A 25,070-nucleotide genomic window follows, 5' to 3' on the forward strand; every position below is an offset into this window, starting at 1 on the left:
TACACATTGTTAACAATACAGAGAATAACTGGTTGCTACCCTATTGTTAAGTAATGTTTCGGGTGATACTTTAGAATATGATGCTGTCAAGGCTTTGAAAACACGGTTGTTATGTTTACAGTGGACAGTTAATATATTGACATGCTGTTTAAAGCTCACAATGTGCTCATGGTGAGCTTTTTGCGATCGCTTTTTGTCAATTGTGCGTTGCGTGTCTTGCGACGTCATAATTTACCATGTTAACACTACAGAGGCCACACTTATTGTCCAATCTTCATGAAATGTGGTCAGTAGATTCGTCTCAACAATATCTTGGAGTTCGAAAATGGTTATGGTTGCTTGAAAAAAAGGGGGTGGGGCATTTTTCCTAATACGGCCATATATGGTGATAGTAAAACATTGTTAATACTCTGGAGATCACATTTATTGTCAGATCATCCATGAAACTTGGTTAGACGATTTGTCTCAATGATATCTTGGACTAGTTTGAAAATGGTTCCAGTTGGTTAAAAACTTTACCTTCAGAGGGCAGGGGCATTTTTCCATAAGTTATATTGCTATGTATGGCTATAGTAAAGCCTTGTCAACACTCTTGAAGCCACATTTATTATCCGATCATCATGAAACTTGGTCAGAAGATTTGTCCCCATGATATCTTCAAAAATGGGTCCGGTTGGTTGGAAAACATGGCTGCAATGGGGCAGGGCATTTTTAACCAGGTTTTCCGAAGGTTATTAGATTGGCGAATGCGGGCGGGCTGGCTGGCTGGCTGGCTGGCGGGCTGGCTGGCGGAATAAGCTTGTCCGGGCCATAACTATGTCGTTCATTGTCAGATTTTAAAATCATTTGGCACATTTGTTCACCATCATTGGACGGTGTGTCGCGCGAAATAATTACGTCGATATCTCCAAGGTCAAGGTCACACTTTGAGTTCAAAGGTCAAAAATGGCCATAAATGAGCTTGTCCTGGCCATAACTATGTCATTCATTGTGAGATTTTAAAATCATTTGGCACATTTGTTCACCATCATGGGACGGTGTGTCCCACGAAAGAATCACGTCAATATCTCCAATGTCAAGGTCGCCACGACTAAAAATAGATTTAAAAAAAAAAAAAAAACTTACAAAGGGGGTTAATTTTTTTTGGTCATTTCAAAAGTTCAGTTTGAGTTTTCTCCCTTTATCAGATTTTTTTTCACAATGAAAACCTGGTTTTGTGACAATTTTGTCCCTTGTTACTTATAAGAACAATGTAAAACCTTGTTAACACTATTGAAGCCACATTTGTCGTCAGATCTTCATGAAACTTGATCACAAGATTCGTTCAAAAAATATCTTGGACAATTTTGAAATTTTTTCGGGGTGGTTGAAAAACATGGTCGTAGGGGGCTGGGCAGTTTTCCTTATATGGCTGTAGGAAAACCTTGTTAATACTCTAGAGGCTACATTTATTGTCTGATCATCATAAAACTTAGTCAGAAGATCCATCACAAATAAATTATGGACAAGTTCAAAAATGATTTCAGTTTGTTGAAAAACATGGCGGCAAGAGATCGGGCATTTTTCCTTGTATTGCTTAGTAATATTTGGCTTATATATATATAGTAAAACATTGTCAACACTCTTGAAGCCACATTTATTGTCAGATCATCATGAAACTTGGTCAGGAAATTTGTCCCCATGATATCTTTGACGACTTCGAAAATGGTTTCAGTTGGTTGAAAAACATGGCTGCCATCGGGTGGGGCATTTTTCCTGATAAAACCATGTTAACACCCCTAGAAGCAAAATTTATGGTCCGATCATCATGAAACTTGGTCAGAGCATATGTCCCAATGACATCTTGATCGAGTTCCGAAATGATTCTGGTCTGTGTAAAAACATGGCCACCAGTGAACTGGGCATTTTGCCTAATATGGCTCAAGTAAAACCTTGTTAACACTCTAGAGGCAACATTTATTGTCCCATCTTCATGAAACTAGGTCAGAAGATTTGTCTCAAAATTATCTTGGACAAGTTTCAAAATGGTTTTGGTTAGTTAAAAAACATGGCTGCCAGGGGGCGGTGCATTTTTCCTTATATGACTATAGTAGAAAATGTTAACACTCTTAAGGGCTCATTTATTGTCCAATCTTCATAAAACTGGTCAGAACATTTGCCCTAATGATATCTTGAACGAGTTCGTAAATGGTTGCAGTTTCTTGAAAAAAATTGCCTAAATGGGGCGGTCATTTTTCCTTACATTGCTATATATTACTTAAGTAAAACCTGGTTAAAACTCTAGAGGCCACATGTATTGTCTGAATGATACTTGGGCAGAAGATTTGTCCCAATGATATCTTAAACGAGTTTGAAAATAGTTCTGGTTGGTTAAAAAATGGCCTCCAGGGGGCAGGTCATTTTTCCTTAAGTGGCTATAGTACACACTTGTTAACACTTCTAAAAGTCACATTTATTGTCCAATCTTTATATCACTTGGTCAGAACATTAGTTTTAATGCTATCTTGGATCAGTTCAAAACTAGTTCCAGTCTGTTGAAAAACAAAGCTGCCAGGGGTTGGGGAATTTATCCTAATATGACTATAGTAAAACCTTGTTAGCACTCTTAAACTTTCATTTATTGTTCACTCTGCATGAAACTTGGTCAGAATATCTAGTGATATCTTGGGCTGCACTGAGCAGGTCAGTTCCTATCTCAGGTGAGCGACTTTGGGCCTCTTTCAGGCCCTCTTGTATAATTATTACATTCTGACGTTCATACAAAGGACAAATTATCCGGAATTGTAATACAAATGACAATTCTTTTTTGGGGATCAATTTTAATATCTCTACAGGCATTACAATGCATTAAAAACTTCCATCGTCATACAGCACAACATAATTGGTCAAGACAATACGATAGTATTACTTTCAAAATTAACAGCACCTCACAAGTGATTCAATCCATTTGTGCATAACATGCATACATTTCATTCTTAAATAAACTCACAGTCTAGGTACAAGAGATTATTGCACTTCACGCCGAGGTGAACTAAATATTACCACACATTTAGCATTGAACAGTTTATTTGTCTAAACAAATGCAGACATTGATGTCTTATCACTATTCCCAATTTTTGCCTTGTTAAAAAACTTTATTCAAATCAAGATTGCTAATTTAACAACATTTATTCCACTTCAAGCTAAATATGTCAAAGTTCAATTACATTCATGGCTGCCTAGGTAACACATTTTATTCCATTCATTGTTCCCTTAATTACAAAGTTGATTCCAGCAATCCTAGCTTAAGTTAATAAGTATTTTTCCATTCATGGTTGCCCAAGTTACAAAGTTAATTATGTTAATGGCTGCCTAGGTTACAAAGTTAATTATGTTAACGGCTGCCTAGGTTACAAAGTTAATTATGTTCATGGCTGCCTAGGTTACAAAGTTAATTATGTTCATGGCTGCCTAGGTTACAAAGTTAATTATGTTCATGGCTGCCTAGGTTACAAAGTTAATTATGTTCATGGCTGCCTAGGTTACAAAGTTAATTATGTTAACGGCTGCCTAGGTTACAAAGTTAATTATGTTCATGGCTGCCTAGGTTACAAAATTAATTATGTTCTTGGCTGCCTAGGTTACAAAGTTTATTGCAATCATGCTTAACTAGATATACAAAGTGTATTCTAATCATGGTTGCGCATGTTACAATGTTTATTCCATCCCTAGCTGCCTATGGTTTCAAATGTATTCCATTCGATGCTGCCTGTATTACAGTTTATTTCTTTCATATGATGGTTGCAAAGTTAAAGTCAAATATGGTTTCAAAGCTTGAAAAGATTATCCCAACACCGGTTGCCTAGAAAAGGAAGTTTATTCCTATTGCCGTAGCCTAAGAAAGAAAGTTCATGTTTATGATTGTTGCCTGGGTAATAAACTTTATTCCATTCATTGTTGCAAAGGTTACCAAGTCAATTGCAATCATGGCTGTCTAGGCAAACATTTGAACAAATCATGTTTGACAAGGTTAAAAAGTTTACTCAAACACTAGTTGCCTATAAATGGTAGTTTGTTTTATCAGTTTGTGTTTAGGGAAGTCAGGATATTCCAATAATCGAAGTGTATATAACAATGTATAATACAAGTTCGTTTAAAAACACTTTGCTAGATGAGGAAATGTCATTGTTGCTTAGGTAACAAAGTTCGTGTTGGAGAAGGCGTGAAGATTGCCCATCTGACTGAGCCCACTCTGGATGTGGTTGATGTGGATCTCCACATTGTTCTTGAAGGAGCTACAACAGAACCAGCAAACCATGGTTTTAAATACAGGTGTAATAAAATACAAAACGAGCAAATTCATTGATATCCCCTGCCAATATGCTTCTGGACACAAAAAGTGTTTAATATTTGACACTTAAAAATGCATTTTTTCAAAATACAAAGGGCCATAACTCCGTTATTAACAGATGGTGTACAATGCTATTTGGTGTGCATCATCCTCGTATCCATATATATACTCATACCAAGTTTCATTGAAATCCGCCAAAGCACAATCCAAGATATGGTTCCGGACGGACAGACAACGCCAAAACAATATCCCTCCGCCTATGGCGGGGGATAAAAACTTAAATAACAAAAAGAATAGTTCATTAGGAAACATCTGTTTGAGTAAGATGTCATTTTTGCAATGCCATTTTGCACATCACCTTTACTCTTTCTACTTTTAAAATATTCTCAAATACATAGGTTGTGTATGAAATTGCTTTACAATGCAGATGTTATTGTATGCCCAACAGTCAAACAATCCTTAACCAACAAAATGGCAATAAAATGTATAGATTAGTAAGTATCAATTGTTTAAGAATTGTGGCCTACTAAGACAATTTTAAGTAAAATTTCATGACTTAGACTTTCACCAATATTTTAGCAACAACCAATGCAATTGCTTCAATCTAATCGCATCATGATATAAAGAAGTTGCAAGAAAGACTAACAGGAACGTATCAGCACTGAGAGATTCAATTCCTTTAAAAAGGTTACTTCAAAATTTTTTTTTAAGCTACTTGACATTTCTACCACTCATTATGCAAATGCATGCCTATTAAATGCTACGCTTTATGTTTCAATCATTTTTACAAACAAAATTTATCATTATTTAGGGGAAACAAAACAAAACAAGAGGGCCTGAAAGGCCAAAAGTAGCTCACCTGAGATAACAAGATATTATTGGGACAAATCTTCTGGCCAAGTTTCATTAAGATCGGATAATAAAAGTGGCCTCTAGAGTGTTAACAAGGTTTTACTATAGCCATATAAGGAAAAATACCCCGCCCCATGGCGGCCATGTTTTTCAACCAACCCGCATCATTTTCGAACTCGTCCAAGATATTATTGGGATGAATCTTTTGACCAAGTTTCATGAAGGTCAGAAAATAAATGTGGCCTCTAGAGTGTTAACAAGATTTTACTATAGCCATATAAGGAAAAATGCCCTGCCCCTTGGCAGTCATGTTTTTCAAGCAAACGAAACCATTATCGAACTCATCCAAGATATCATTGATACCAATCTTCTGACCAAATTTCATTATGATTGGACAATAAATGTGGCCTCTAGAGAGTTAACAAGGTAAATGTTGACGCCGCACAACGCTCAACGGACGACAAATAAAAGGCGATCACAAAAGCTCACCATGAGCGTGCTCAGGTGAGCTAAAAAAGATTATACCATTACATTATTAAAAATCCCATACATACTATAACAATTTCTTTACAACTGCAAGTTTACTTCACACTTCCATATAATATCAAACGTGTTCCTTACTTGATGGTGTTGCTGTCGAGATCATTTCTGATTTCATTCAGGGTGTCTTGCAAGGATTTGAATTCAAAAGAATTTAATTCGTTTTCTGAGAATGTCTGGAAAACAAGAAACAATATTACTAACTGAATAAAGGTTTTAAGTAAATGCTGATTCATCGATTTATTAATTCATTTGAAAACAGCTGGTGTAACTGCACATTCTAATGCATTTACAGCTGGTAAAAATTTTGGGCTACGTAAAGAAAGGCAAATACCGGTACCATGCAACGGATCTCTATCCCAAACTCAGCAAAATTCCATAAAAGGTTTACTCTGGATCCACACAGTGCACAACAAAAATGATCTTTTTTTTAAATGAAATCAGGATAATAATCTTATCTGGCATATAACACCAACAGATAAGACATCCACAATGAACCAGGGTTGCTCACTGCAGTTCAACTAAAAACTGCCTCTCTTACGGCACAAAAAAGACAAATGCAGCTTAAGACAAACTCATAGATAGGATACATTGATTCCATTAAAAGTAACTTAAATTAAGTAAAAACCAAAGATACTTTTACAGAAAAGTTGGTCTCCCAAACTTATATGTGTGAAGAATTATTGTGAAGTCCAGTCAGCTGCCTATAGATTTGATCAGGTTTGTAAATAATTACTTAAGGAAACTTCTACGCTTCCTAGAAGCCACATTTATTGACCAATAACTACTAAAGCTATGTTACAAGCATGACTCAAATAACCCCTAACAGCTTTGTAACAGGCATATCAACAATGCCAATGGCAACAATAACTGATTAAAAATTAAATACATGTAGATGACTGTGCATGAAAATTGTGTCTTGAACGTTTTACACTTTATGGTGATAACTTTATGTTTGTAAAAGGGTCAACCCAGGATCATTAATCAGAGAAGAGAGAGGGTCAACCCAGGATCATTAGCCAGAGCTGAGATAGGGTCAACCCAGGATCATTAACTAGAGCTGTTGGAGGGTCAACCGAGGATCATAACCAGAGCTGTGAGAGGGTCAACCCAGGATCATTAGCCAGAGCTGAGATAGGGTCAACCCAGGATCATTAACTAGAGCTGTTGGAGGGTCAACCGAGGATCATAACCAGAGCTGTGAGAGGGTCAACCCAGGATCATTAGCCAGAGCTGAGATAGGGTCAACCCAGGATCATTAACTAGAGCTGTTGGAGGGTCAACCGAGGATCATAACCAGAGCTGTGAGAGGGTCAACCCAGGATCATTAGCCAGAGCTGAGATAGGGTCAACCCAGGATCATTAATCAGAGCAGTGAGAGGGTCAACCCAGGATCATTAGCCAGAGCTGAGATAGGGTCAACCCAGGATCATTAACTAGAGCTGTTGGAGGGTCAACCGAGGATCATAACCAGAGCTGTGAGAGAGTCAAGCCAGGATAAATAACCAGAACTGAGATAGGGTAAGCCCAGGATCATTTACCAAAGCTGTGAGCGCGTCAACCCAGGATAATCTACCAGAGCTGTGAGAGGTCTACCCAGGATCATTAAAGAGAGCTGTGAGAGGGTAAACCGAGGATCATTAACCAGAGCTGTTAGAGGGTCAACCCAAGATCATTAACCTGAGCTGTGAGAGGGTCAACCGAGGATCATTTACTAGAGCTGTGAAAGGGTCAACCTGGAATCATTAACCAGAGCTGTCAGAGGGTCCACCCAAGATCATTAACCTGAGCTGTGTCAGGTTCAACCCAGGATCATTTACTAGAGCTGTGAAAGGGTCAACCTGGCATCATTAACCTGAACTGTGACAGGGTCAACCCAGGATCATTTACCAGAGCTGTGAGAGGGTCAACCCAGGATCATCTACCAGAGCTGTGAGAGGGTCAAACCAAGATCATTAACCCGAGCTGTGAGAGGGTCAACCGAGGATCATAAACCAGAGCTGTGAGAGGGTCAACCGAGGATCATTAACCACAGCTGTGAGAGGGTCAACCGAGGATCATTAACCTGAGCTGTGAGAGGGTCAACCCAGGATCATTAACCAGAGCTGTGAGAGGGTCAACCGAGGATCATTAACCTGAGCTGTGAGAGGGTCAACCGAGGATCATTAACCAGAATTGTTAGAGGGTCAACCTAGGATATTTAACCAGAGCTGAGATAGGGTAAGCCCAGGATCATTTACCAGAGCTGTAAGACAGTAAAACGAGTATCATTAACCAGAGCTGTGATAGGGTCAACCCAGGATCAATAGCCAGAGCTGAGATAGGGTCAACCCAGGATCATTAGCCAGAGCTGTGATAGGGTAAACCCATGATCATTAAACAGAGATTTGAGAAGGTAAACCCAGGATTATTAACCAGCGCTGTGAGAGGGTCAACTCAGGATTATTTACCATAGCTGTGAGAGGGTCAACTTAGGATCATTAACCACAGATGTGATAGGGTAAACCCAGGATCATTTACCAGAGCTGTGAGAGGGTCAACCCAGGATTATTAACCACAGTTGTGACAGGGTCAACCCAGGATCATTAACCAGAACTGTGAGAGGGTCAACTGAGGATCATTAACCAGAGCTATGATATGGTCACTTGAGGATCATTAACCAGAGCTGAGAGAGGTCCACCCAAGGTCATTTACCAGAGCTGTAGGAGGGTCATCCCAGTATCATAAATCAGAGCTCTGAGAGGGTAAGCCCAGGATCATTTACCAGAAATGTGCAAGGGTCAACCTGGGATCATTAACCAGAGCTGTGAGAGGGTCAAACCAGGATCATTAACCAGAGCTGTTAGAGGGTCAACCTAGGATAATTAACCAGAGCTGAGATAGGGTAAGCCCAGGATCATTAACCAGAGCTGTGAGTCAGTCAAACGAGTATCATTAACCAGAGTTGTGATAGGGTCAACCCAGGATCATTAGCCAGAGCTGAGATAGGATCAACCCAGGATCATTAGCCAGAGCTGTGATAGGGTAAACCCACGATCATAAACCAGAGCTTTGAGAGGGTCAATCCAGGGTTATTAACCAGAGCTGTGAGAGGGTCAACTGAGGATCATTAACCACAGCTTTGATAGGGTTAACCCAGGATCATTTACCAGAACTGTGAGAGGGTCAACTGAGGATCATTAACCAGAGCTAGGATATGGTCACTTGAGGATCATTAACCAGAGCTGTGAGAGGTCCACCCAAGGTCATTTACCAGAGCTGTAGGAGGGTCATCCCAGAATCATTAACCAGAGCTCTGAGAGGGTAAGCCCAGGAGCATTTACCAGAAATGTGAAAGGGTCAACCTGGGATCATTAACCAGAGCTGTTAGAGGGTCAAACAAGGATCATTAACCAGAGCTGAGATAGGTTAACTCCAGGATCATTAACCAGAGCTGTGAGAGGGTCATCCCAGCATCATTAACCAGAGCTGAGATAGGGTAAGCCCAGGATCATAAACCAGAGCTGTGAGACAGTCAACCCAGGATCATTAACAAGAGCTATGAGAGGGTCAACCCAGGATCATTAACCAGAGCTGTGACAGGGTCAACCCAGGATAATTAACCAGAGCTGTTAGAGGGTCAACCCAGGATCATAAACCAGATTTGTGAGAGTGTCAACCCAGGATCATCTACCAGAGCTGTGCGAGTGTCAACCAGAGGATCATTAACCAGAGCTGTGAGAGGGTCAGCCCAGGATCATAAACCAGAGCTGTGAGAGAGTCAACAAAGGATCATTAATCAGAGCTGTGAGAGGGTCAACCCAGGATCATTAACCAGAGCTGAGATAAGCGAAGCCCAGGATCATTAACCAGAGCTGTGAGAGGGTCAACACAGGATCATTTAACTGAGCTGTGAGAGGGTCAACCAAGGATAATTAACCAGAGTTGTCAGATAGTCAACTGAGGATAATTAACCAGAGCTATAAGAGGTACAACCGAGGATCATTAACCAGAGCTGTCAGAGGGTCCACCTAAGATCATTAACCTGAGCTGTGACAGGTTCAACCCACCAGGATCATTTACTAGAGCTGTGAAAGGGTCAACCTGAGTTCATTAACCAGAGCTGTCAGAGGGTCCACCCAAGATCATTAACCTGAACTGTGACAGGGTCAACCCAGGATCATTTACCAGAGCTGTGAGAGGGTCAACCCAGGATCATTTACCAGAGCTGTGAGAGGGTCAAGCCAGGATCATTCCTGAGCTGTGAGAGGGTCAACCGAGGATCATTCACCAGAGCTGTGAGAGGTTCAACCCAAGATCATTAACCTGAGCTGTGAGAGGGTCAATCCAGGACCATTCATCAGAGCTGTGAAAGGGTCAACCTGGCATCATTAACCAGAGCTGTCAGAGGGTCCACCCAAGATCATTAACCTGAGCTGTGTCAGGTTCAACCCAGGATCATTGACTAGAGCTGTGAAAGGGTCAACCTGGCATCATTAACCAGAGCTGTGAGAGGGTTAACCGAGGATCATTTACCAGAGCTGTGAGAGGGTCAACCCAGGATCATTTACCAGAGCTGTGAGAGGGTTAACCGAGGATCATTTACCAGAGCTGTGAGAGGGTCAACCCAGGATCATTAACCAGAGCGGTGAGAGGGTCAACCCAGGATCATTTACCAGAGCTGTGAGAGGGTTAACCGAGGATCATTAACCAGAGCTGTGAAAGGGTCAACCCAGGACTGTGAAACTATTTAAAAAGCAAGCAATCTGTGTGTTGCAAGATTTCCAAAGACTATTAATTTAGTTTTAAGCTTTTGCATGCTGTGAAAAACATTTTTATTACATATTTTCTTTAAATAAAAGCATCAACCAAAGAATATTCCAGGAAAGTTCTGTCAACTTTCCCCAGGAGCATTCACAGGAGTATCTATTTAACGGGAGTGCTGATGAGGAATCATGGATGACTCCAAACAGTCACTGTTCACAAAGCATTCTTGAGCTCTTCATACATAAATGTGTATACAATTGAATTTTTACTCTATGAACTAATATGTACAAAAGTTTCTAGCATATTATCACTAGAACCTTTATTTGCAGCATTAATGAAGTGAGGCGACCAATCAATTCCATTAAGGATTCATTCTTCACCAGTCTCCTGTTCTGGAACGTATTCTGAAAGTAATAAAAAATAGATGTCCAACTTCAAGTGTCTAAGTTGAAAAAGCGAATAACTTGTGTAATTTTGACTTAAATTATAAACAATTGCTCATGCCCAGCTTCATATGATAAGGCACCAACCCTGCAAGTATGAATGTTGTATGTCGAACAGTTCAGGAGAACATCTGCGGACATGTTTGTGATTCTTGTATATGTACCCTGCACCGCGTAAGGAGGGGGTATAATAAATGATAGACGTGAGCAAACTACCAATGTTCTTCCCTGTTCAACTTTTCATTTGAATGAGCTTTAATTTTAACCATCTATTCCTGTTTCATTCCTTATTTTTGTTGCTGCCCCATAGCCAAATATTGAAAAAATAAATTAAAAATTTGTAAAATATTCAATAGATGGTCTTATCGTATATGTTGCAAAACACGGTTTTACTCTAAACAATTCAAAACCTACAACTCAATACAAGTAGTTTTCAACTTACATTAGTTAAACAAATGCAATTAATTTACTAGAATTTTATTTATTAATTAAAGTTGCTGCACCACATCGTGCAATGGACTAACACATCGTCTGCGGTTCATCCATCGGCTGCGGAAGTGTATACATGTCGGGTAAAAGCGGAGTGTAAGTATTTCCTGTATTCTTTATATTTTACGCATTGAATTGAGCAGATTTGCGTGTGTTCTTTCAGAGCCTAAGTAAGAATGACTTTGTGAACGCAATCCTTACCTTCCTAGCTGCTTACTTTTAAAGAAATCCGTTAGAATGTGGCCAAAAATCAAACAAAATTCACAACTCTTTCTGTCAAACTCTAATTACACAGGATTTAGACCAAAGATAAATATGAACAACATTTGAAAATGAAAGAGTTGTGAATTTTGTTTGATTTTTGACCACATTCTAACAGTTTTTTTTAAAAGTAAGCAGCTAGGAAGGTAAGAATTACGTTCACAAAGTCATTCTTACTTAGGCTCTGAAAAAACACACGAAAATCTACTCAATTCAGTACTTAAATATAAAGAATAGGGAAATACTTACACTCCGCTTTTACCCGACATGTATACACTTCCGCAGCCGATGGATGAACCGCAGACAATGCTTTAGTCGATTGCATGGTGTGGCTGCACTTACAGTAGTCAATTTGGTGACCATTTTGCGTGCATCCCTGTCGCACTTTTCTTTGATCTCTGAAGGCTGGTCTATCGGCTTCAAGCCTTGGTCAGGGGCAATCTGTCCAGTAAATATGGTAAGTAAGCACAGAAAAGTAAGCACAGCAAACAAAATCCTGAACAATTTGAAGACTTTTCTCAAATCAATCTTGCATACATAAGCCTGTGCTGGTGTTTCAACTTATCATAACATTAACTTTAGTAGCCAATGTCCAAACATTAGGACAAATTGGCCAAGAAAAATATATACTTTGCTGCAATGGCTTCTCCAGAAGACCCCACAAAATTGCCAACATTTGAAGAATGAGCATTTAATCATTTTAGGAAGATTTAGGGATGAAGGATGATGACAGCATTACCTTACATACGGAATATTACGCTAGTCAATTGTTCCAAGAGTTTGTATCACTCGAGTCGCTTGTGTGATGACGTATCACACGAGAGGCGGAGCCTCGAGTGTGATGCGAAATAGCACAAGCCACGAGAGTGATACAAACTCTTGGAACAATTGACTAGCGTAATATTCCTTTTATTATATACAACAACTAACGAAAACAGTTAACAAATGTATTTTTTACTTTAACAAAACTGACAAAACAATGACTAAAACGGTACGCCATAGTTTATTTAAGACGCGTATGAATACAGTTTATGTAAATTAACGTGTAAACATTCGAACCGGGAAAACACAGGTTTCCGACACGCTTACCTTAATGCCATCTTTAATCCAATTTTTATAACAATTAAGTTGACAACTTTAATTCGATGTTTATAACAAAAACGTTTAAACGATATGCACTTCCACTTCTATCGTCCATGTCTTTATCGTAACTTAGTTTAAACCACACTATTTTATTGTATTCCTATCGAAATATACATTTATGCATGATAAACACACACTCCAAAATACGTTTTTAACACATAGTTTACTGTTAAAAAACACCACGTCCGACATGTCCTTACAGAGTTTAGATAAAACTATTGTGTTTTGTCACAGAAATGACGTCACACGATGTACTACGTAATATATTTCGTAATATAAAATATTTCTATTTCTGTGCGTGTAATGTGACGTCATTAAATGGGTCGAAGTAGTCCGGCTAGTATGGTAATACGGATTGGAAACAGCGAGTAGCGTAATACGGGATTTTTTATTTCAACGATTGATACAACCTGTATTTTGCTAAAAGCATTCAACAGGTATATAATAAATTTGAATATACTGTCACTTGGCTTTAGATCATTCTGAGTCAGGTGGTAGTGTCTCAATCAGAGGGAGAACCATATGATAATTTTGAGCCAAGGGGAGTGTCATATGATCACTTTAAGGTGGAACAGTGTCTTAAGATTATTTTAAGACACAGATAGGTGTCATGAGATCATTTTAAGGCAAGGGGGAGTTTCGGCAGGGGAGCCTCTAAAGATCATTTTAGGGTAAGGGAAGTGTTTGGGCTATAAGTATGCATTGTGCTATTTTATGCCAGAATAAAGACATGTTATGTTATGTTATACGATCATTTTAAGACAATGGAGAGTCTAAAGGTTATTTTAAGACAAGGAAGTGTCTTGAAAGTATTTTAAGACAAGGGAGTGTCTTGAAAGTATTTTAAGACAAGGAAGTGTCTTGAAAGTATTTTAAGACAAGGGAGTGTCTTGAAAGTATTTTAAGACAAGGGAGTGTCTTGAAAGTATTTTAAGACAAGGGAGTGTCTTAAGAGCATTTTCAGAAAAGGGAGTGTCTAAAAATCATTTTTAGGCAAGGGAGTGTCTCCATTTATTTTAAGACAAGGAAGTGTCTTAAGATAATTTTAAGTCAAGGGAGTGTCTTATGAGTATTTAAAATATAATTTTGTGTCTTAATATAATTTTGGGTAAAAATATATAATTTTGTATCAAAAGGAGCATTTTACTATCATTTTCATGCAACAGAAGTTTCTAAAGATAATTTTAGCTATGGGTGTGGGATCTTTAGATCATTTTGAGGCAAAGGAAGCCATTAGGGATGGTGAAAGTATTGCATTAGCATGACACTTCCCCACCAGTCTCACCTTCCTCCTGACAGAACTGCTGCACTCCCAACACCTACCTCCTGACAGAATTTCTGCACTCCCACCACCTACCTCCTGACAGAACTGCTGTACTCCCACCACATACCTCCTGACAGAACTGCTGTACTCCCACCACCTACATCCTGACAGAACTGCTGTTCTCCCACCACCTACTTCCTGACAGAACTGCTATACTCCCACCACCTACCTCATGACAGAACTGCTGCACTCCCACAACCTACCTCCTGACAGAACTGCTGCACTCCCACCACCTACCTGACAGAACTGCTGCACTCCCAACACCTACCTCCTGACAGAATTTCTGCACTCCCACCACCTACCTGACAGAACTGCTGTACTCCCACCACCTACCTGACAGAACTGCTGTACTCCCACCACCTACCTGACAGAACTGCTGCACTCCCACAACCTACCTCCTGACAGAACTGCTGCACTCCCACCACCTACCTGACAGAATTGCTGCACTCCCACCACCTACCTGACAGAACTGCTGCACTCCCACCACTGACCTGACAGAACTGCTGTACTCCCAACACCTACCTCCTGACAGAACTGCTGTTCTCCCACCACCTACCTGACAGAACTGCTGTTCTCCCACCACCTACTTCCTGACAGAACTGCTATACTCCCACCACCTACCTCCTGACAGAACTGCTGCACTCCCACCACCTACCTCCTGACAGAACTGCTGCACTCCCACCACCTACCTCCTGACAGAACTGATGTACTCCCACCATCTACCTCCTGACAGAACTGCTGTACTCCCACCACCTAACTCCTGACAGAACTGCTGTATTCCAACCACCTATCTCCTGACAGAACTGCTGTACTCCCACCACCCACCTCCTGACAAAACTGCTATACTCCGACCATCTACCTCCTAACAGAACTGCTGTACTCCCACCACCCACCTCCTGACAGAACTGCTGTACTCCCACCACCGACCTCCTGACAGAACTGCTGTCCTCCCACCACCGACCTCCTGACAGAACTGCTGTACTCCCACCACCTACCTCCTGACAGAACTGTTGTACTCCCACCACCTACCTCCTGACCAAAACTGCTATACTCACACCACCTACCTCCTGACAGAACTGCTGTACTCCCACCACCAACCTCCTGACAGAACTGCTGTTCTCCCACCACTGACCTGACAGAACTGCTGTACTCCCACCACCTACCTCATGACAGAACTGCTGTACTCCCACCACCTACCTCCTGACAGAGCTGCTGTACTCCCACCACCCACCTCCTGACAGAACTGTTGTACTCCCACCGCGGACCTCCTGACAGAACTGCTGTCCTCCCACCACAGACCTCCTGACAGAACTGCTGTACTCCCACCACCTACCTCCTGACAGAACTGTTGTACTCCCACCACCTACCTCCTGACAAAACTGCTATACTTCCACCAATTACCTCCTGACAAAACTGCTGTACTCCCACCACCAACTTCCTGACAGAACTGCTGTACTCCCACCACTGACCTGACAGAACTGCTGTACTCCCACCACCTACCTCCTGACAGAACTGCTGTACTCCTACCACCTTCCTCCTGACAGAACTGCTGTACTCCCACCACCTACCTCCTTACAGAACTGCTGTACTCCCACCACCTACCTCCTGACAGAACTGCTGTACTCCTACCTCCTTCCTCCTGACAGAACTCCTGTACTCCCACCACCTACCTCCTGACAGAACTGCTGTACTCCCACCACCTACCTCCTGACATTACTGCTGTACTCCTAACACCTACCTCCTGACAGAACTGCTGTACTCCCACTACCTAGCTCCTAACAGAACTGCTGTACTCCCACCACCTACCTCCTGACAGAACTGCTGTACTCCCACCACCTACCTCCTGACAAAACTGCTGTACTACCACCACCCATCTCCTGACAAAACTGCTGTACTCCCACTGCCTACCTCCTTACAGAACTGCTGTACTCCCAACACCTACCTCCTGACAGAACTGCTGTACTCCCACCACTGACCTGACAGAACTGCTGTACTCCCACCACCAACTTCCTGACAGAACTGCTGTACTCCCACCACTGACCTGACAGAACTGCTGTACTCCCACCACCTACCTCCTGACAGAACTGCTGTACTCCTACCACCTTCCTCCTGACAGAACTGCTGTACTCCCACCACCTACCTCCTGACAGAATTTCTGCACTCCCACCACCTACCTCCTGACAGAACTGCTGTACTCCCACCACCTACCTCCTGACAGAACTGCTGTACTCCCACTAGACACTCGTTGAGGTCCTTGTTCAGGTTCTCCAGCTCCAACACTATGTTTGCGTAACGCTTCTGAAAATCTGGGGCGATGCACTGCTGGTAGGACCTCTGCAAAACAAGAGCAACCCATGAGGGTAGGACCTCTACCAAACAAGAAAATCACATGAGGGTAAGAGACTGACGATGTTATATAAAAATTATGATCAACAAAGATTATTAAATCAATGATATCTTTAACAAATTATAATTTTTTGTGGTATACAATAACAAATACTCGATAATCATTGCACATTAGAATCCATTCACTTTTTAGCGTGTGTCAAAAACAAGAATGAACATACAAAAAGATGTAGTAATCTATTTACTTTATACCCAATTAGTTACATAATAAGGTAATTTTTATCACACTGTTTAATATAACTGCATCTCACTATCAACCAAATTTTCTGTAAGAAGGGACATCCTTTAAATGTCAAATAAAGTGGACAGTTGACTCTGATTTGGGATGATGCTTTACACACATGAATTAAGCCCCCTTTTTCCAGAGCAGGACTCCACTGCAATACAAACAAGAGGGCCTGAAAGGCCCAAAGTTGCTCACCTGAGATAACAAGATATTATTGGGACAAATCTTCTGACCAAGTTTCATGATGATCGGAAAATAAATGTCGCCTCTAGAGTGTTAACAAGGTTTTTCTATAGCCATATAAGAAAAAATGTCCCACCCACTGGCAGCCATGTTTTTCAACCAACCAGCATCATTTTCAAACTCATCCAAGATATTATCAGGATGCATCTTCTGACCAAGTTTCATGAAGATCGGACAGTAAATGTGGCCTCTAGAGTGTTAACAAGATTTTACTATAGCCATAAAAGAAAATTGCCCCGCCCTTGGAAGCCAAGTTTTTCAAGCAAACGTAATTATTTTGAAACTAATCCAAGATATCATTGAGACCAATCTTCTGACTGGACAATAAATCTTGCCTCTAAAGTGTTAACAAGGTTTTAATATAGCCATAAAAGGAAAAATGCCCCGCCCCCTGGTGGCCATGTTTTTAAAGCAAACAAAACCATTTTCGAACTCATCCAAGATATAATTGGGACAAATCTTCTGACTAAGTTTCATGATGATCGGAAAATAAAGGTGACCTCTAGAGTGTTGACAAGGTTTTACTATAGCCATATTAGGAAAAATGCCCAGCCCCCGTGGTGGCCATGTTTTTCAACCAACCGGCATCATTTTTAAACTCCTCGCAGAAATTATTGGGATGAATCTTCTGACCGAGTTTCATGAAGATCTGACTAAAAATGTGGCCTCTAGAGTGTTAAAAAGATTTTACTATAGCCATATATAGCCATATATGGAAAAATGCCCTGCCCCTTGGCAGCCATGTTTTTTCATCAAACGTAACCATTTTCGAACTCATCCAAAATATCAATAAGACAAATCTTCTGACCAAATTTCATGAAGATTGGACAAATGTGGCCTCTAGAGTGTTAACAAGGTTTTACTATAGCCATATTTGGAAAAATGCCCCGCCCCCTGGTGGCCATATTTTTCAACCAACCAGCATAATTTTCGAACTCATCCAAGATATTATTGGGATGAATCTTCTGACTAAGTTTCATGAAGATCAGACAATAAATGTGGCCTCTAGAGTGTTAACAAGATTTTACTATAGCCATATAAAAAAAAATACGACGCCCCTTGGCAGCCATGATTTTCAAGCAAACATAACCATTTTTGAACTCATCCAAGATATCATTGGGACCAATCTTCTGACCAAATTACATAAAGATTGGACAATAAATGTGCCCTCTAGAGAGTTAACAAGGCAAATGTTGACGCCCCACAACGCACAGGGGATGACGGACAAAAGGCGATCACAAAAGCTCACTATGAGCACAACGCACATTGTGCTCAGGTGAGCTAAAAAGGCAGATATTCTGACTTTTTTCTCAGCTTCTGCATTCATCTCCTTCAGCTGGTTGACACTGTCCTTCTTGATTTCCAGGATCTTTGTAAGACGGGTCTGAAAAGGAGTTGAACAATAGTAAACTCTTAACCTGCTGAGTAGCGTGAAATATGATGAAACCAGTATACCAGTACCAAGGACTATGTGATCTGTCATAGGAGAAACAATACAAGCAATCCAAGCTTCCAACGCTTACACAAACTAAAAACAAATGACATTCAAGATCACTGACAGAATTTAAACAAGAGGGCCTGACAGGCCCAAGGTCCCTCACCTGAGATACAAAGGAACTGACCTGTTCTGTGCAGCCCAAGATATCATTAGACCAAATGTTCTGACAAAAGTTTTATAAAGAGTGAACTATACATGTAACTTTAAGAGTGCTTACAAGGTTTTACTTACAGTCGTATAATGATTATTTCCCTTGACCCTGGTGGCCATGTTTTTCAACTGACCGCACCCATTTTCAAACTCATCCAAGATATCATTAAAACAAATGTTCTGACTAAGTTTTATGACCATTTAACAACAAATGTGACTTTAAGAGTGTTATCAAGTTATTTACAATAGCCATATAAGGAAAAATGCCCCGCCCCCTGAAGGCCATGTTTTTCAACAAACCAGAACCATTTTCGAACTCATCCAAGATATCATTGGGACAAATCTTCTGATCAAGTTTCATGAAGATCAGACAATAAATGAGGCCTCTAAAGTGTTTACAAGGTTTTACTATAGCCAAATAAGGTACATTGTAAAATGCCCTGCCCCCTGGCGAATTTTTTTCAAGCAGCAGGAACTATTTTCCAACTTGTCCAAGATATCATTGGATTAATCTTCTGACTAAGTTTGATAACAATTGGACAATAATGTGGCCTCTAATGTGTCAACAAGGTTTTACTATAGCTATTTAAGTAAAAATGCCACCCCACCCTGGTGGCCATGCTTGTCAACAGACCAGAAACATTTTTTAACACTTCCATAATATCATTAGAACAAATGTTCTGACCATGTTTCATGAAGATTGGACTATAAATATGACTTTTAGAGTGTAAACAAGTTTTTACAAACGCAATATGGAAAATAGCTCTTCCCTCTGGCAAAAATGCTTGCCCCCTGGCAGCCATGTTTTTCAAGCAACAGGAATTATTTTCAAATTTGTCTAAGATATCATTTGGACAAATCTTCTGACCAAGTTCCATTTCAATCCAAAAACTAGAAATGGCGCGGCAGAGGCCGACGCGTATCCCCACGCCGAATGTTTGACCTAGGTGTGCCCCAGGGTTGGTAATGGGGCCATGCATAGCTGAGATTGACCGTATTGTCATAAGAGAAGTTCATCATCAATTAGAAGTGAATTGGTGTAGAAATGAAGAAGTTATAGTAAAAGGCAATTTTGGGTGGGTGTGACATATGTGGGCAGGGCGCCCCAGGGTTGGTAATTGTGCCATGCATAGTTGAGATTGACCGTATTGTCATAAGAGAAGTTCAGTATCAATTTGAAGTGAATCGGTGTAGAAATGAAGAAATTATAGTAAAAGGCAATTTTGGGCGGGTGTGGTCTATGTGGGCGGGGCCCCAGGGTTGGTAATGGGGCCATGCATAGTTGAGATTGACCGTATTGTCATAAGAGAGGTTCAGTATCAATTTGAAGTGAATCGGTGTAGAAATGAAGAAATTATAGTAAAAGGCAATTTTGGGTGGGTGTGGTCTATGTGGGCGGGGCGCCCCAGGGTTGGTAATGGGGCCATGCATAGTTGAGATTGACTGTATTGTCATAAGAGAAGTTCAATATCAATTTGAAGTGAATCGGTGTAGAAATGAAGAAATTATAGTAAAGGCAATTTTGGGTGGGTGTGGTCTATGTGGGCGGGGCCCCAGGGTTGGTTATGGGGCCATGCATAGTTGAGATTGACCCTAATGTCATAAGAGAAGTTCAGTATCAATTTGAAGTGAATCCGTGTAGAAATGAAAAAATTATAGTAAATGGAATTTTTTGGTGGGTGTGGCCTATGTGGGCGGGCGCCCCAGGGTTGGGATTGGGGCCATGCATAGTTGAGATTGACCCTTATGTCATAAAAAAAGTTCAGTATCAATTTGAAGTGAATCCGTGTAGAAATGAAAAAATTATAGTAAATGGAAATTTTTGGTGGGTGTGGCCTATGTGGGCGGGGCGCCCCAGGGTTGGGAATGGGGCCATGCATGGTTGAGATTGACTGTATTGTCATAAGAGAGGTCCAGTATCAATTTGAAGTGAATCGGTGTAGAAATAAAGAAGTAAATGTAAAATAACCTAAAAAAATGAGTGATAATTTCTGACGCGGCCCCACCCCAACCGCTATAACTTTTGACCCAGGGGTCAGATCAAAATTCCAAATAGTGCAGGGTCGCACATATGCTCATAGCTACCATGTGTGTAAGTTTCAAGGTTCAAGTGCTTTTAGTGTAGGAGGAGATAGTGGCCAGGACGGACGGACAGACAGACGGACGGACGGACGGCGGAGATAACCACAATATCCCCACCTTTTTTTCAAAAAGCGTGGGGATAATAAATGTGGCCTCTAGACTAATAACATGTATTTACTATAGCCATATAAGGAAATATGCCCCGCTCTCTGGCAGCCATGTTGTTCAACAGACAGGCACCATGTTCAAACTCGTCCAAGATATCATTTGGACAAATCTTCAGACCAAGTTCCATGATGATCAGACAATAAATGTGGACTCTAGAGTGTAAACAAGGTTTAACTGTAGCCATATAAGACAATACACCACGCCCCCTGGCTGCCATGTTGTTCAACCAACAGGAACCATTTTCAAACTTGTCCAAGACATCACTGGCACAAATCTTCTGACCAAATTTATTGACGATCAGAAATAAATGTGGCCATAATTCAATTAAGGCCACGTTAGGTCAGGTATTGTTATTTTGCAAATGTTGACACCGCACTATGCATTATGCATGATGAACAAAAGGCGAGCACAAAAACTCACCATGAGCATATTTTGATCAGATTAGCTTATAATTATGACTGTTATCTTTTTATCAAAATGTGTCTTTAAAAACTGAATCCACACCATACTTAATGATGCTGAAATGTTTGCTCTTAACTTATTTTAACTCATTAAATAAAATATAGGATAATAAAAGTTACAGATTTCTGCTTACAAGAGCCTTTGCAGGACCAAGTGCTCCACTTACTAGCTACTTGTTAGAAATTCTACCGCTTTTGAACTAAACTGTTTCCATAGTATGTAATTTATTTTAACTCTTAAGTAACTTGGTATTTTCTAGTTTGCAAATAGCCTACAATACACATAAATCTTGATTTTTAGAGGAGAGTACTTTTCCATTTTTAGTAAAAGAGATCTTGAAAGTTGGCTTTGACTGAACGAGTCCAATTTGCAACATATATGAATTTTCTGAACAAAAGTACACTTGCTTGCATCCAACATAGCTAAATTCTGTCTCAATATCTTAAGCTTGACCGTAATCCTGCCCATTTCATATGCAATCCCTGGAAAGGAGGAATCCATTTATCAAGTTCTGTACAATTGCAGAATTTGTTAACAACAGTCACCTAAACAGTGATCCTAAAAAACTCATTAACAATCCCATTCTTGATCTCTGTATAAGGTATATATGAGCCTAGTTTCAATCAAATAGCTCTATGTATTATTGACTTATTGAGAGAAAACCATATATCTATATTTAGTAACAGTGATCATAGCTCCATTTTCAATCTCAAAGGAAGTATTTTTGTAATGCATCTATGTGTGTAGTTGCTTAACCATAGCTAAACAAGAGAAATGTTTGTCAGAAACACAATGCCCCCTACTGCGCAACTAGCTTACCAAACAACTACTGCATGATAAGATAGTTATATAAGTGAATGGCTATGTTTAAAAAAGCCCTTAATTTTAACCAATGTTCATTAAGAATTACCAAACTTGGTCTACAGGTTTTAAATACAAGTCTTAGTTTGAAAGAAATCTCTTTAGCCATTTCTGAGCAACTAAATTACTGACAAACGTTTAACCTTACAATGAAGTGCATGTGAAAATTTCTTAGTGTAAAATGGCTCATAGTTGTGACATATTACATTCTTGAGTTACACAACTTCACTCATGGGTTTTATATAAGGAAAAGTCTTTTTTGGGCAAAACAACACAATGAAGAGAGTGTGATCTTAATTCAGAAGCTATTTCAAATGCTTCAATGTTGCACTTGATTCAAGCAAACAAAGGGCATTTTTGTGAAATACTTACCACAAGTACAAGGAATTTTATGGGAAAGCCTCCATATGTTCCACCTTCTATACTCATCAACTGGCCTTTAAATGGTGACCCACTCAGCAAGGGGTCATTCTCCTGTAAAAATGTGTTTGTGGATTACTTTGTTGGTATAGCTCAAAAATATAAATACAGTTTATATGTTGAAGGGCTTACCACGAGATTACATCATGAATAATAACAATACAATAACAGCAAATGTAATATGAGAACATTCAACTGATTGTTTTTGAATAAAACAAAAAGTTATAATGGCCTTTAAACGGTATGAAAGTTAGTGAGAGAACAAAAACATATTACCTAAAGTAACAAAACATAGGAACATTTGCGAATAGACACAGATGCCAACACATTCCACTTTTGACTCAAAACTCCACTTGAGTCAAACCCAGGCTGTTTGTGCATTTGACTTTTGACCTTTAAGTGTTACCTTGACCTTTGAGGTTGTTAGACAGGTGGCATGGGCGACACTCAGTCTCCTCTTAAGAAGTCATTAGTCAGTGTGTTTCATTCCATTCAAAATCAGGTCTGGTAATCAGCCCCATTCCCAATGGAAACTAGAGCCTTGTCACAGACGTGACGAATACCCCCACATGCAGCATTGACACAGAATATTTTGCATGTTGTCTTAACAAAAAACACCAGACACCATGCCTAATTTTTGACCCAGCATGGCCCATGTTCGAACTTGACCTACACATCATCTAGATACAACTTGTGACAAAGTGTGGTGAAGATCAGATGTAAACTACTTAAATTAGAGAGCGGACACCATGCTGAATGTGTAAAACGTACTAAGTGACCCCGTGACCTAGTTTTTGATCTGGCATGGCCCATGTTCAAACTTGGACTTAAGATCATCTATATAAAACTTCTGACCAAGTTTGATGAAGATCTGATAAAAACTACTTAAATTAGAGAGCGGACACCATGCTGAATGTTAAAAAACGCACAAAGTGACACCGTGACCTAGTTTTTGACCTGGAATGACCCATATTCGAACTTGACTTAGACATCATCTAGATAAAACATCTGACCAAGTTTGGTGAAGATCGGATCAAAACAACTTGAATTAGAGAGCGGACACTTAATACGGACCGACGAAACAGACAGACCAACCGACCGACAAGCTCACTCCTATAAACCCCTCTAAACACTTTGTTTGTGGGTGTATAACAAGATGTGTTTGTGAAACACAATGCCCACCAGTAGGTATCCTCGCTTACTTATGATTACTGGCATTGGGGTTGTCATTGACTGTACTAAACTGTCAATGCAAAGGACAAAGATGACAATAACAATATTTTATGATAGATTAAGGACTCCGGCCCAAAATACCAAGCATTTATAAGCAAGAGAGACATTTTGTAATAATAAGTGCTATATAGCATATAATGCAATTATTAACACAAAGTTTTTACACAAAAAGTACATGTACATTAATGAAATAATGTTAACCTACAGACGATTGCTCCAACAAAAGTAATATAAAGTAGCTATCATAAATAGTGCAAATATGAAGGTGCTATCTTCAATATCGCAGATTTTAACCCATACATTTGATCTTTGACCTTGAATGATGACCTTGACCTTGCACCATTCAAAATAAGCAGCTCCATGAGATACACATGCATGCCAAATAGCAAGTTGGCAAGTTGCTATGTTCAATATTGCAAAAGTGTACATTAAATGAGCGATTTTGACCCATATATTTGACCTTTGACATTGAAGAATGACCTTGACCTTTCACCACTCAAAATGTGCAGCTCCATGAGGTACACATGCATGCCAAAAAGCAAGTTGCTCAGGTGCTATGTTCAATATTGCAAAAGTGTATATTAAATGAGCGATTTTGACCCATTTAATTGACATTTGACCTTAAAGGATGACCTTTACCTTGACTTTTCACCACTCAAAATATGCAGCTCCATAAGGTACACATGCATGCCAAATATCAAGTTGCTATCTTCAATATTGCAAAAGTTATGGCAAATGTTAAAGATTGACGCAAACAAACACACAAACAAACAAACCAACAGACTGCACAAAAACAATATGTCCCCCAGTATAGTGTTGTAATTTTAGTATATGAACTCAATTTAGACTGCTCTGTTTGAAGCCATCGGGGCATGGTGGACATTTGTTATCAGAACAGGAAACCATGTGGTCATCGTTTCATAATAAAGACTAGTCTGGTGTGTTGCTCGGCAAAGCCTGCTTGTCACATATTTCAACAATTATAATAATAAATATCAATTAATGTTAGGTCCTTTCAGTGTCTTTCCACACATCCAAATATGGGAGGGTGGACAGATTTGTATAATAAGCAAGATCCAGTGAGAAGTAGTATGGAGAGAGTAGAATTGAACGGAGAGATGTAAAGATACAAGTAGTATGGGGAGAGTTGGTGGCAGTTTGAGAGAGAATGGATTTTACCTAGATTGTGAAGA

At 40.0% G+C, this 25,070-nt stretch overlaps 1 protein-coding gene and 1 long non-coding RNA gene across 4 annotated transcripts in view; one reads left to right on the forward strand and one right to left on the reverse strand.

The window, feature by feature from the left end:
* Nucleotides 1–2,645: 2,645 nt before the first annotated feature.
* On the forward strand, nucleotides 2,646–4,001 carry LOC127872751 (uncharacterized). Its single transcript, XR_008045772.1, has 2 exons — nucleotides 2,646–3,520; nucleotides 3,554–4,001. It is a non-coding gene; the product is annotated as an uncharacterized LOC127872751 (long non-coding RNA).
* LOC127872542 (protein lin-9 homolog) overlaps nucleotides 3,154–25,070 on the reverse strand; it is a 47,040-nt gene continuing 25,123 nt past the window's right edge. For all 3 annotated transcript variants that reach the window (XM_052415871.1, XM_052415878.1, XM_052415884.1), the window contains 7 exons: nucleotides 22,597–22,698; nucleotides 18,307–18,387; nucleotides 16,337–16,462; nucleotides 12,004–12,102; nucleotides 10,786–10,872; nucleotides 5,804–5,898; nucleotides 3,154–4,274 (listed from right to left, as the gene is read on the reverse strand). In XM_052415871.1, the coding sequence (XP_052271831.1) occupies nucleotides 4,172–4,274; nucleotides 5,804–5,898; nucleotides 10,786–10,872; nucleotides 12,004–12,102; nucleotides 16,337–16,462; nucleotides 18,307–18,387; nucleotides 22,597–22,698 (693 nt within the window). In that variant the 3' untranslated portion in view covers nucleotides 3,154–4,171. The remainder of the gene's footprint in view (nucleotides 4,275–5,803; nucleotides 5,899–10,785; nucleotides 10,873–12,003; nucleotides 12,103–16,336; nucleotides 16,463–18,306; nucleotides 18,388–22,596; nucleotides 22,699–25,070) is intronic.

The sequence above is a fragment of the Dreissena polymorpha genome, chromosome 1, assembly GCF_020536995.1.
Source record: "Dreissena polymorpha isolate Duluth1 chromosome 1, UMN_Dpol_1.0, whole genome shotgun sequence".
Lineage (NCBI taxonomy): Eukaryota > Metazoa > Mollusca > Bivalvia > Myida > Dreissenidae > Dreissena > Dreissena polymorpha.